The sequence below is a fragment of the Lynx rufus genome, unplaced genomic scaffold, assembly GCF_022079265.1.
Source record: "Lynx rufus isolate CCGP_SWC_20201006 ecotype Redwood Valley unplaced genomic scaffold, mLynRuf1.p SCAF_3, whole genome shotgun sequence".
Lineage (NCBI taxonomy): Eukaryota > Metazoa > Chordata > Mammalia > Carnivora > Felidae > Lynx > Lynx rufus.
This window is the reverse complement of record NW_025814845.1, coordinates 143642560-143656786: the sequence shown is the minus strand read 5'-3', so window position 1 is coordinate 143656786 and position 14227 is coordinate 143642560. Positions and strand designations below refer to the sequence as shown.

The window sequence follows — 14227 nt, the reverse complement described above, 5'->3', positions numbered from 1 at the left end:
GAAGCTTGATATAAAAGAGAAAAAAAAGAAAGGAAAAAAAAAGTTAAAAAAAGTTTAAATAGGGGCACCTGGGTGGCTCAGTTGGTTAAGCATCCGACTTCAGCTCAGGTCATGATCTCATGGTTTGTGAGTTTGAGCCCCACATCAGCCTCTGTGCTGACAGCTCAGAGCCTGGAGCCTGCTTCCGATTCTGTGCCTCCCTCTCTTTCTTCCGATTTCCCACTCACAGTCTCTCTCTGTCTCAAAAATAAATAAATGTTAAAATTTAAAAAAAAAATTTTTTTTAAATAATGAAATTGAATAAAATAAAATACAATAGAATAAAAAAATTTGTTCTTTTGTATCAAAGAGAAGAAGAAAACAACACAAACAAAAGCAGAAGCAAAGAAAATGAATAAACCAGCAAACAGAATGAAACTTGAATGAAGTTACATTCAGTTTCCCCTATAACTGAAACTTTGTAGCACACTGTAGTCAATAGACTAAGCGGGTGGAAGGGATTTGTGCTGGTCTTCTAGGGGTGCAGGTGGGTGGGGCTTGGTGTAACAGCTCTGTTCTCTACTTGGTGGCACTGTTTAGTTCACTGGGGTTGATCTGTGTTGGCCTGCTCTGAAGGTGAACATGGCTTCACCTGGCTCTCTAGTTTCTGGCTCAGTAATTATATTCTCTCACAGACATGCAGTCAAGCACCCCTTCTTTGTCTCTGGCTTCTGTCTACTTCTTGCCTTTACCCTGTATGTCTCCAAGCTGCCTTCCAGGTGGTGCCTCCAGAGTTTTATCTCAGGAGGGACTGTGTTTTAAAACCCAACACTTTAGAGGCCCCCTTGGCTTGGACACACTGTTTCTCTGGGGGAGGGTTTGCTGACCCCGAGTAATGGCCAGGTGCCAGCTTGTCCCAGAAAACGTTTATGTGATCGTGCAGCAGCAGAGGCTCAGAGTTTATGGTAAATCACAACACATAGCCAGTACCAGATTTTGCTGCATTCTGGCATTTTTGTTCCAGTATCCCTAAACATGGCAGCTCTCTGGATTCTGCCAGGACTTTTGCCTGCAGGAAGCTATATGACCTCTACCAAATGCATTCCAAGCAGAGAAACTGCTTCTCCCCATGTGGCACATGGATCCCTCAGACCCTGCTGCCTGCTCCTAGGGATTCACTCTGCTTCTTCACTGGAACACCACCAGACACTGAACTCCGGAACTTCAGACTCTGCTCCACCGTTTATAGAATCCTGGTGGTACTGAAAACTCTCCTTTCTCCCCATCAATGGCTTTGGAAAACAGATTTCTTGTCTAGTCCCATGCAAGTGTTTTCACTCTTTCTCTCCAGATACTTTCTGGGGGAGTGCTTTTCTGCACAATCCCAATGTGCTGTACTCTCCCCCTTTCTCTTTCTCTCTCTGTCCTCTCTCTCTCAAAACAGCTCCCTACCCCTGTGGCTTTTCTCTCCCTCAGTTCATCTCTCTGCATACCTGCTAAGTTCTCTGGCTCTAATGATGCAGATTGTTGTGTTAGTCCTCAGATCAATTTCCTAGGTGTCTGAAATGGTTTGATGCTGATCTAGCTGCAGTTCAGGGACAAGACAAACTCAGCGTCCACATACTAGTCTATTTTTTAAAAAGTAATTGGAGCAGAGCCAGTATTTTTATAATGTTTGTTTGTTTGTTTGTTTGTTTGTTTGTTTAAAGAGAATGTGCATGTGAGAGTAGAGGCAGAGAGAGAGGTGAGAGAGAGAGAATCCCAAGCAGGCTCTGTGCTGTCAAATATGTGGCTTGATCTCATAAACTGTGAGGTCATGACCTGAGCCAAAAGCAAGAGTCGGATGCTTAACCAACCCAAAAGCCCCCAAATACATTCTTAAAAAACTTATTTTTTCTCCCTCATGATTTTCTTATGTCTAATTATAGCTATTTCTTTTCAGCTTAATGAATTCCCTTTAACATTTCTTGTAAGGCTGGTTTAGTAGTAATAAATTCCTTTATTTTTTGTTTGTCTGGGAAACTCTTTCCTTCAAATATGAACGATAATATTGCCAAGTAGAGTATTCTTTTTCATAGGTTTTTTTTCCATTCAGCACTTTGAATATATTATGCTACTCCCTTCTGGCTTGCAAATTTTCTGCTGATAAATTAGCTAGTAGCCTTATTGGTTTTCCCATATAGGTAACTTACTGTTTCTCTCTTGTTGCTTTTAATATTCTCTCTTCATTCTTTTTTTTTTTTTAATTTTTTTTTTCAACGTTTATTTATTTTTGGGACAGAGAGAGACAGAGCATGAATGGGGAGGGGCAGAGAGAGAGGGAGACACAGAATCGGAAACAGGCTCCAGGCTCTGAGCCATCAGCCCAGAGCCCGACGCGGGGCTCGAACTCCCGCACCGCGAGATCGTGACCTGGCTGAAGTCGGACGCTTAACCGACTGCGCCACCCAGGCGCCCCTATTCTCTCTTCATTCTTAACCTTTGACATTTTAATTATTATGTGTCCTGGTGTAGGCCTCCTTGGAGTTCCCTGTGCTTCTTGGACCTGGATCTCTACTTCCTTCCCCAGGTTAGGGAATTTTTCAGCTGTTACGTCCTCAAATAAATTCTCTACCCCTTTGTCTTCTTCTTCTTGGACCCCTACAATATGAATGTTTATTCACTTGATGTTGTCCAAGAGATCCCTTAACCTGTCCTCATTTTTAAAAATGAGGACATTTTTAAAATGTCCTCTTTTTGCTATTTAGCCTGGGTGCTTTCCATTACCCTGTCTTCCAGATTGCCACTGGGTTCTGCATCTGCTAATCTACTGTTGATTCTTTTCTCCTCCTTGAGTGTGTGTGTGTGGGGGGGGGGGGAGTCCAAATTTAGATAGCCAAATAAATAATAGTTTCGTCAAAGTAGAGGTGGAGGTATAGACTTATCTAATGAAGATACTCTATGACACAAAATATCTTGATAGTTCTGGAATTTCACTGACAGCTTATCTACTGGGTTCTTTTGACTTTTTTGTATGAATCTTTATTCTGGGCACATTCGTTTTTTGTAAAAAGTTTAAAGTTTCTGAAACCAAGTTTAGTGAATGAAGTGGGTGATCAAGATAAATAATTTGCGGTCTTTGGTTTTTAGGTATCTCATCAGGAAGTAACGAGCCTAATATTTTAAGTGAATTTGTTAACTGATTCTGAGTATTCTGAATAAGAATTCCATTCTAGAATATCTGTTACTGTTAATCCTGTTATTTTAAAGGTATTTTTATGTGCTAAAATGATATGAGGATTTAAAGAATGTTTAAAATGTTCATGCTTAATTTTTAACAATATAGATTTTCCTAAGTTTTATTTGTATTCTATCTTGTCTCAAAAAATTTAACACTCCACTTAAAAATATATACAAGATAAAATTAATTTTAAAAAATGCTTGGGAAAGCCTATCAGGCAAATTAGCATAAGCAATGAATATTAAGCCAAGAATGAGGTGAGAGTACAAACTTAATGTTCAGAGGTTCTCCACATTTAGTGGAGACTATGTCATAAATTTGGTGCTTATCTTTCTAGCAAAGCAGGAAACCTAGTTAATTACATGAGTCACAGTATTCTTGAGACAAAACATGTCACTCAGAGGACAGCTATTTTTGGTATTAAAGTAACAATTTTCCCATGATTCTTGAAAAAAAGGCACAACAATAGTGTTCCTCAAAGTTTAATAACTTGTGAATTCCTTTAAAGGGGAAAATTTCTTCAAGAATCTAAGTCCATAGACCTCAGTGAAAAACTCAAGTGTTAGTCTTTCAAATATGTGTCAGTTGATAGTTATTAGTGTAAAATATGATTTTCCTCTAAATATTGAAATAATATTTTTGCTATCAAAATTAACATATAAAAATTAAACATCTGGAACTTGAAGATTTCTGATTTTATTGAGATCTTGGACCCTATTTTATAAAATAGTACTATAATAAACTAAAAGTTATCTTCAGTAATTTTTACAATGTTTGGATTTCATGGGCCTCTTTCTCTTAGTAGGACATGGATAAGCCAGAGAATGACTCCATTTATGCAAATCTGTGAATAGTACCAAACTAGTTATATTCAGACTGTTTATCCTTTGGTCAGTTCTCCATAGGTATTATTTCAGTACTGCTTTTTTTAGGTAATCAACAATGTACTTGGGGTTCAACTTTGCTTGATAAATATTTGGAAAACTTTTCTTTGGTATTCTTTTTTTTTTTTTTTTTTTTTTTTTTTTAGTATTTATCTTGAGAGACAGTGTGTGCACAAGAGGGGCAGAGGGAAAGAGAGAAAGAGAATCCCAATCCCATGAGATCATGACCTGAGCTGAAATTAAGTGTCAGAAACCCAACCGACTAAGCCACTCAGGCACCCCTATTTGTATTGCTCCTTAAGTGGAGAACTATAACTGTGGACTAAGCCACAAGGTAAAATTGACACTTTTTTTGTTGTTGTTGGATAATTGAGTCGCTTCAAAAGGATATATGCCTACACAGAAGGCTGTCTCTCCTGCAAAACACCAGAAATCAGGATAGGGTTATACTCTTTTCAAGAAGTGATATCAGGGAGAGAGTTCAACATGGCAGCATATGAGGATCCTGAACTCACCTCCTCCCATAGGCACAACAAATCCACAACTCTGAAATAATTCCCTCTGATGAAGGGGACTTAGAAAGTGGAAGAATGGAGCCTCCACAACAAGAGGCAGCACTGAGATGTATAGAAGAGGGAGAGATAGGGTCTCACTACAGAAAAAAAACCCACACTCTAGTTGCAGGACTCCATGGTCAGGAGGGATCTCACAGGTAAAGAACTTTTTCATGAGGAGTGATTCTCAACATCAGGCACCTCAGCCCTTAGATTCTGCATAAGAGAGACAAGCCCCCAAAACATCTGCCTTTGGAAATCAACATAAAGCTATACAGAAAGAAAACCCAGTCTTACAGGTGTTGAGTGCAGACTCATTAGACCTGGAAACCAACACAAAACACAAGATAAAAAAGCACATAGACCACAATTGAAGGAGAATACTTAACTAATCTTAGAGCAATTGCTGGATTCTCTCCAGGAACAGACACATGCACAGCAGCCATTTTTACTAACTTATTCTGCCATGCTAATGCCAGCACTGGCAGGAGCCATTATGGAATCCTTCCTGTGGACAGCTAATGCCAGGGGTCATGCACCACTCAGAGTTCTGTAGAACCCTGTTTCTTGGCTGGGCTTCACTGCCATCTGGACCAGAGACAAGCCCCACCCACCAGTGTATCCACAGCAGTGAAGATCCCACAACAGGAGGGCATATGCAGCCCTCAAAGGTGCTCCCTGAAGCACCTGGCTCTGGTGGCCGGGGGTGGGGGTGATATCATGCTTCTGGGCCCCACAGGACATCTACATAAGGCCCTACTTCAAGACCAAGAGATGTATCTGATCCACCTAATACATAGAAACAGATACAGAGAGTTAGGCAAAATGAGAATTTGGAGGGATATGTGCCAACAAAAGAACAAGGCAAAACCCTAGAAAAAGAACTAAAGAAAATGAAGAAAAGCAATCTGCCTGATAAAGAGTACAGCATAATGGTCATGAAAATGCTGACCAAACTCAGGAGAATGGATGAACACAATGAGAATTTCAACAGAGATAGAAAATAAAATACCAATCAGAGAGGAAGAATACTTTAACAGAAATGTTAAACACACTAGAGAGAATAGATTAGATGATGCAGAAGAATAGATCAATGAACTGTAAACAGATATTAGAAATCACCCAAACTGAACAACAGAACGAAATAAGAAAACTAGGATCCTTTAAGGAACCTCTACAATAACATCAAGCGTACTAACATTGGCCATTATAGGTGACTCAATAGGAGAAGAGAGAGAGAAAGGGTCAAAAATTTATTTGAAGAAATAATAGCTGAAAACTTCCTGTAGCCTAGAGAAGGAGACACATCCAGATCTAGGAAGCACAGAGAGTCCCAAACAAGATGAACCCAGAGAGATCCACAGCAAGACACATAACAATTAAAATGTCAAAAATTAAAGATAAAATCTTAAAAGCATCAAGAGAAAAACTTACATGTAAGGGAACCCTTATAGACTATCAGCTGATTTTTCAGCAGAAATTCCGAAGGCCAGAAGAGAGTTGGCAAAAACAAACAAACAAACGAACAGGAATAGTCTCCCTGCCAAGGTTAGCATTCAGAATTGAAGGGGTGATACATTTTCCAGACAAAAACTACAAGGATTCATCACTACTAAATCAGCTTTACAAAGAGAAATATTAAAGGGCTTTATTTAAACAGGAAAAAAAAAGGCCATAACTAGGAATAAAAAATTATGTAAAAAAAAAATCTTACTAGTTGAGGCAAACATATAGAAAAGGTAGTGAATCAGTGACTTATAAAGCTAAAATGAGGGTTAAAGACAAAAACACTCAACTAAATTTACAATAATTACTTATGAGATAGTAAAGAAAAAGATGTAAAATAAAATATGACATCAAAAACTTCAAGATGACGTGGGGGAAGTAAAAATGAGTTGTTATATATGAACCTCACAGTGACCACAAACCAAAAACCGATGATGCATGCACAAGAAAATAAAGAGAAAGTCATCCAAACTTAACTCTAAAGAAAATTATCAAATCATAAAGAAGAGAGCAAGGAAAAAGGAACAGAGAAGAACTACAGAAACAGCCAGAAAACAACAGAATGACAATAAATATATACTTACGTATAATTGCTTTAAGTGTAAGTAGCCTAAATGCTCCAATCAGAAGACATAGGTAGGCTGTGTATATATAGGTATGTATATAAAAAGAAGAAAAAGTGGGATGCCTGGGTGGCTCATTCAATTAAGCATCCAGCTCTTGATTTCAGCTGAGGTCATGATCTCACAGGTTCATGAGTTTGAGCCTCATATTGGGGCAGTGCAGAGCCTGCTTGGAATTCTTCTCTCTCTCCCCTTTCTCTGTTCATGCTCTGTCTCTCAATAAATAAATAAAATAAAAAGAGGAAAAAGTCCAGAAACTCACTTCAGATCTTAAAATGCACACAGGCTGAAAGTTAAGGGATATAAAAGATATTGCTTGCAAATGGGGAAAAAAAAAAAAAGAACAAACCTGAAAATATCAAACTGCCTGATGTTAAACTATTCTACAGAGCAGTAGTAACCAAAACTCGCACAAAAACAGACACAAATATCAGTGGAACAGAATAGAGAGCCCAGAAATGAACCCATGCTTATATGCTTGTATCTTCAATTAACATACAACAAAAGAGGCAAGAAATTAACAGGGCAAAGACCATCTCTTCAATAAGTGAAATTGGGTAGGGCACCTGGGTGGTTCAGTCAGTTGAGCATCTGACTTCAGCTCAGGTCATGATCTCACGATGCATTGGTTCAAGCACCATGACAGGCTCTGTACTACAGCTCAGAGCCTGGACACTGCTTCGGATTCTGTGTCTCCCTCTCTTTCTCTGCTCCTCCCCTGCTTGTATCCTCTCTCTCTCTCTCTCTCAAAAATAAATAAACATTTTTAAAAAATTTTTAAAAATAAGTGAAATTGGGAAGGCTGGACAGGTACATGTAAAAGAATGAGAATGGACCACTTTCTTATACCATATATAAAAATATACTTAAAATGGATTAAAGACTGGGGCACCTGGGTGGCTCATTTGGTTAAGCCCCAACTTTGGCTATGTCATTAATGATCTTGCGGTTCATGAGTTCAAGCCCCACATCAGGCTCTCTGCTGTCAGTGCAGAGACTGCTTCGGATGCTGTGTGTCCCTCTCTCTCTCTGCCCCTCCCACATGGGCATTAAATTTTTTTTTAATTTTAAGAAATGGATTAAAGACAAAATAAGACCTCAAACCATAAAACTGCAATAATAAATCATAGGTAGTTTTTGGATCTGTCTCCTCTGGCAAGGACAACAAAAGCAAAAATGTACAAGTGGCTTCACATAAACTAAAAAGCTTTTGCACAGTGAAGAAAACAAAATGAATCAACAAAATGAAAAGGCAGCTTACTGAATGGGAGAAGATAGTCACAAAGGATGTATGCAATAAGGGATTAATATCTGAAACATATAAAGAATTATATATTTTTTAAATTATATATTTTCTTCATAAAATCAGTATGGAAAAAAACAGATTAAAGCAAGACTGAGAAACTGTACGGCCACTTTTCCAAAGAAGACGGAAAGATAGCCAACAGGCACCCATAAAGATGCTTCACATCACTAATCATCAGTGAAATACAAATCAAAACCACAATAAGATACCACCTTATGCCTGTCAGAATGGCTGTTATCAAAAAGATAGGAAATAGCAAGTGTTGACAAGGAAGTAGTGAAAAGGGAACTTTCATGCACTGTTGGTGTGAATAAATTGGTTCAGCCATTATGGAAATCAGGACATTCCTCAAAATATTAAAAATTGAACTACCATACAATCCAGCAATTCCATTTCCAGGTATTTATCCAAAGAAAAGGAAATGCTAATTTAATAAGACATGCATTCATATGTTTTTGCAGTGGTATTTACAGGAGCCCAAATATGGAAGCAATGTAAATGTCCATAGATAAATGGATAAAGAAGATGTGGCAGGTGTACACAGTAGAATACTGCTCAGCCATAGAAAGAGTGAATTATTGCCATTTGCAACAACATGGGTGCATATTGTGCTGTATGAAATAAATCAGAGAAAGACAAATACCATATGACTTTATTTACCTGTGGAATCTGAGAAACAAAAGAAACAAATCCTAGCAAAAACAGACTCATAGATACAGAGAACAAACATATGGTTGCCGGAGGAGTGGGAAGATGCGAGGATGGATGGAATAAGTGAACAGATTAAGAGGGACAGTCTTCCGGTTATTAAAGATGACAAGGGATATAATGTACAGCATAGGGAATATAGTTAATAATACTATAGCATCTTTATATGGTGACAGATGGTAACTAGACTTATTGTGGTGACCCTTTTGCAGCATATATAAATACCAAATCAGTATGTCGTACGCTTGCTATTAATACAGTATTGTGTATCAGTTAGTCTTCAATCTAAGAAAAAGAAACAATTTCAGAATTTCTGTATTATACAGTTGAAAAGGGAATGAGGACCATGAAGTTCTGTATCATAAAGCCTCTCAGTAATTCCTTTAGCTTAGAAAAAGTATAAAGCAGCTAAAGTCAGATGCCTACCCTGGAAACCTTTCTAAAAATATCTTACTGAAGCCCCTAAAACATTACAACTTATTAATATATAAACTCACTAAGCTGGTTATAAAATTATATGGAACTATATGAATAAATTAACTTGCTATTTTGTTTTGTTAGTCATTAGATAGTTAAAAGACAGTAAATGGATTTAGAATAACTATTTCAGAGTCATTCTTATTGGAAATACTTAGACCCTCGATGTAGTTATTCTTTTAGGCCACATTAGAAAACAATAATTAGGGGCGCCTGGGTGGCTCAGTCGGTTAAGCATCTGACTTCGGCTCTGGTCATGATCTCACAGTTCGTGTGTTCGAGCCCTGTGTCAGGCTCTGTGCTGACAGCTCAGAGCCTGGAGCCTGCTTCAGATTCTGTGTCTCCCTCTCTCTCTCTCTGCCCCTCCCCCACTCAAGCTCTGTCTTTCTGTCTCAAAAATAAATAAACATTTAAAAAAAGTTTGAAAATAGTAATTAAATTGTGTCATCTGCAAATGGTGCCTACACACTTTTATTTTCTGTTTTAGGAGAGAGGGAGATTAATGAAGGGAGAGGATAGGTAAATTATATCTAGTTCACCCAAAAGTGGTATCAGTGTCATTAAGAAATAAGTTAAAAAGAAGATTGTCTGAAACATTTGTTTTATTTCATTGGAAATGATCTGAGTCCTCAAAAGATGGCCTGTCTTCAGCTGCCTGAAACTATTAGAGTATAGGTTTGGTAAACATCTACATCTGCCACTGTTGGTAAAATCAATGCTGTTTAGGCCATAGCTAAGTACTATCCAGAGTCAGAAGTCAAATAGAACTAGTAAAATGTGTTAACTATTTTATATTATTCCTAAAAAATTCCTGTAAGAAGGAAAGGAGTATAACTGGCCAGCCATAGAAGGGCAGAGGCCACCAGCTCCTCATGTAGAATATCAATCTTGGCAGTCAAAGCTTATAAATTCTTAAAAAGGAAACACATACCTTCCTTCCACATTCATTTTAGCTAGAATATTGTGCTGTGTTGATGTAATGAAGCTCTATATATCAGTTAAAACAAATGAAATAAGTTTTTATCAGTATAGGTAAACCCCACAAATGTGATGAATGAAATACGTAGGAAAGGGTACCATTTATATAATGTTTAAAAGCAATTTTATTTAGCTGTGCATATATGCAATAAAAGTAAAAAACCATGGGAGGAAAAAGATACACATCACTTTGGGGATACTGATAATGACCTTGGCCAAGAAGAAAGGTCAAGAAGACTGGAAAAGGGTACTCTCTATCTGTAATTTGTTTTTCTTAATAAATAATCCAAACCAATATGGCCCCAAATTAAATTTTATTAATTCTAGGTATTATGTACATGTGTGTTCCTTAATTTTCTCTCTGTACTTTTCTATTTGAAACCTTTTGAAAGGGTAAAAAGTAAATTATAGTACAGAGTGATAAGTATACCATTGGAAGCAATAACATATGTGTTGCCTGAAGTAATGATCCAGCAACATTGGAATAAATGTTCTCCTAGAGGAGAGGACATCAGATTTGGATTTTGAAATATGAATGGGAATTTACCCCCAAATCAGTATGTGTACTTAAACATAGAGCCATGCAAAATTTATTAGGGGAACTATTACCAAGTCAGTGTTACTAAAGTATATATTCTATGGACAATTGGAGAAGATGGGTGATGAAACTAGATAAGGCTGGAAATATTTAAAAGGTCATATCATGAAGGGTTTTGCAATCCATGTAAGGAACATGGGTTCTATGCTGGGGTGGTGGGGAGTTGGTGAAGGGTTTTAAGCAGTGCAGTGATTTGAGTTGATGCTTGGATTTTAACAAAAGATCACTTTTGCTAGAGTGTGGAACATAGTGATTATTGTGTAGGATTAAACCAAGCAGTCTGTTTAATTCATTCAACAGTGTTTTTTTAGAATAAAGAAAAATTGGAAGCAACCAAAGTGTTTATAAGTAGAAATGGCTAATTTAATTATGCCTTATCCATAAAATAAAATAATATGCACACACTGAAACTGACATGGAGTATATCCATGATTTATTCCTTCTCAACATATTTTAAATTTTCATCATATATAAAAGTTGAAAGTTTACATTTATCACCCACATATCTAACACCTAAATTCTGCCATTAACATTTTATAATCTTGCTTTAGCACTTACTTATCCATTCATCCATCCATTACGTGCTTTAAGGAGGAAATATAACAAGATTTACATAGAATTACTAACATTGGTTATCTGTCTTATAGGTGATTTTTATTTCCCACTTTATTCTTCATTGTATTGTTTGCATATTTTACACTGAGTGTGATATTAAATAATATTAAGTGTTATTAAATAAAAGCTACATTTAAACATTAAAGCTCTTTTAACACGAAAAAGAATGAGTTTTTTGCTAAGAAGATTTATACTGTTTGATTTGCAATGAAGTGAACTAGTTTTTTTTCTTTTCTACAGATAATGATGAATAATTATTGGAAAATTCTTTAATCCTCAACTGTATGAAAGCATTTACATTTGGCTCATCAGAAAAACAAGCTGCAGTGGGAAATATAGCAATTTTATACAAATATCAGATTTAAGGTGGGCATGCTGACTGCATGAAAAAGATGGAGAAACATGCCATTTTTCAATTAAGATTCTAGTATTTTATCTATTTTATTTTGTTCATTAAGTTCTATAGTTACCTCTTACAGAATATTTATTAAATTAGCCAACCAAAGCATAAGAGACATTGATCCAGAACTGGACTTAATGGTTTTGAAAAAGATTTACCAGTGCAGTAAGGTAACTTTCAATTTCAGCAAGTGTGTTTAGGTTGAAAGAATTACTTAAGTTATGAAAGACTTGCCTCTGGTTTTTCATTTAAATATTTAAGCATGACCTTTTTTTCTGTCTACATGTTTTCATAGCCAGCAATTTGGTGTTATTATAATAACCTTGTCAAGGGCTCTATTTAAATTTTTACATTTTAAAGATGGAATTTTTAGCCTTAAAGTTTATATTCTCAGTCCTTTTTCAACCAGTGTGTCTCCTGAACTAGCTCAGTGGAACAGGCTATAGAAATGGTCTTAGAAATCATTGAAAAATTTGATTATGGAAAAATAGCAAAATTTTATTTCCTGATATTGAAAAAAGTTGGTTAATTACTTGTTTCTTTTTAAGGACCAGAATCAGGAATATTATATCTAAAAATCAGTCTGTGAATTTTAACATCGACATAGCATGTATCATAAAGTTGCCCTTTTTGCTTTAACTTCCTCTCGTGTATATGCTTCCAAGGCAGTACAGAAGAAGGAGAAAGGAATCATTTTTATTTTGATACTGTGACAGTTTGGGTAACTAATATTCCAAAGGGGGGAAATGTTTGCCTGTTTTATTTCCATTATGGTCATTAAAATGATGGTCACACAGTTTCGACTGCAATATGCCAGGTTTCATTAGAGATGTCTTAAGTCCAGATGCTTTTAGTAATAAAAGCATAATTTTTGAAACCCAGGGTACAGACCAGCCCGATTGGCATAATCTGTAATTTGAACAGTAAAATCTTATCTTGCAGCACTATCAGGACTGTGCTGAGTTTATTATGTATATTATTTCTAACATCCAAAACTAAATACTTGATTTTTATATGTTTGTTTATTTTATGATATTACTATTAAAATTTATATTCTCTACCTGAAGTACACTATCAGTTGTCTTATGCTTATTTGCACTTAATAGAATGCTTTTATAATGAGCTGAGAATACTTCTGTGTGTTGGTTTACCTGATGATTTCCATGATTTTTTTTTTCCAAAGAAGAATTTGAATTCTACACTTGAATTTTCTACAATCCCGAAAAATGAGAATGATCTTTTAGGGAGTTGTTTTCTAATTCTTCGCCTATTAGAACTATTAGAAAAGCTACTAAGGATATAACACAGTAGAAATGTTGTCTAACCATATTTCAGAAGATAAGAACAGAGATGACAAATAGGATTTGTGCCATCTCCAGTCAATTGGTAGCAAGTGGCTCTGGGTTGTTATTATGGAAGGATTGTGCCAGTGGGAAGAGGACTCTTATTGTTTCATAAGGTCTATTATAGGTGTTGAGGTGAAATGTGGAAGCACGTATAGATTCATAAAAATTTTAGAACTAGAAAGAGCAATGAAGATAATTTAGTATTATCTCCATTTAACAGGCAAAGACATTGAGTTGTAACATGAATGAAGTCACTTGCATAAAAGGCCAGGGTCAAATTAGTTCCAGGTCTAAAACTGTGCTATTAGCAGCACATTGGGCTTTTAAAAATTTATTTCCTCTGGAGAGTGAAAAAGAACAGATTCAATTAGAAAAAGTATATTTAGCATTAATGCATTAAGAATTTGGCAGAGATTTCCTGTTCTTAGGAATATCACACACCATTATAATTAACCTCCCTGCTGAAAATTTTTTACTGCTAAATAAAGAGTTTTTTTTCTCATAAGTTAAAAAATACTCTACCTTTTATCACTGCATTGCCGATGGATCTTGAAAGATTACATGTGCATGTCTTTAATATACATCTGAAAATACAGAAGATGAATTGCAAGGCCAAACTTTTGTGGAAAACCTTAACCCAGAGCTGAGCGACTATGGAGAGAAACAGGCAGTTTTGACCTGAAAGTGTCTGACACCTCCCACTTTGATACAGTGGCTCATGGAGCAAAGGAGGTAAAAGGCAAAGACAAGTGCCCATTCAGGTTGGAGAATCTTATAGGAAATCCTACATTAAGGTGGACTCCAAAAGTTTACATCTTCACAATAACAGAGAAGTAGAACTAAACCCAGCCCCAAATTCAGGGACTATAGAAAAAGAAAAGGACAAAAAAATTTTTAGGAAGTTGTGACCTCAAACAGGACTTAAACTGATTTTGTACCCCTAAAGCACTAGAATCTGAGTGAGCCAGGTAACTTTACACTCAAATATAATTTGAGGTGGTTCCCAACTGGAAGTTCCCCCCATGAACCATGC

At 36.4% G+C, this 14227-nt stretch overlaps 1 protein-coding gene across 4 annotated transcripts in view; it reads left to right on the top strand.

Moving 5' to 3' along the window:
- NEK1 (NIMA related kinase 1) overlaps positions 1 to 12848 on the top strand; it is a 230289-nt gene extending 217441 nt beyond the window's left edge. For 2 of the 4 annotated variants that reach the window (XM_047090701.1, XM_047090700.1), the window contains exon 34: positions 2494 to 3115. In XM_047090701.1, coding sequence (XP_046946657.1) covers positions 2494 to 2630 — 137 coding nt within the window. In that variant the 3' untranslated portion in view covers positions 2631 to 3115. Of the gene's footprint in view, positions 1 to 2493; positions 3117 to 11688 lie in introns of those variants that run through there. The other 2 variants (XM_047090703.1, XM_047090704.1) reach the window with 2 other exon arrangements.
- The last annotated feature ends 1379 nt before the right edge of the window (positions 12849 to 14227 follow it).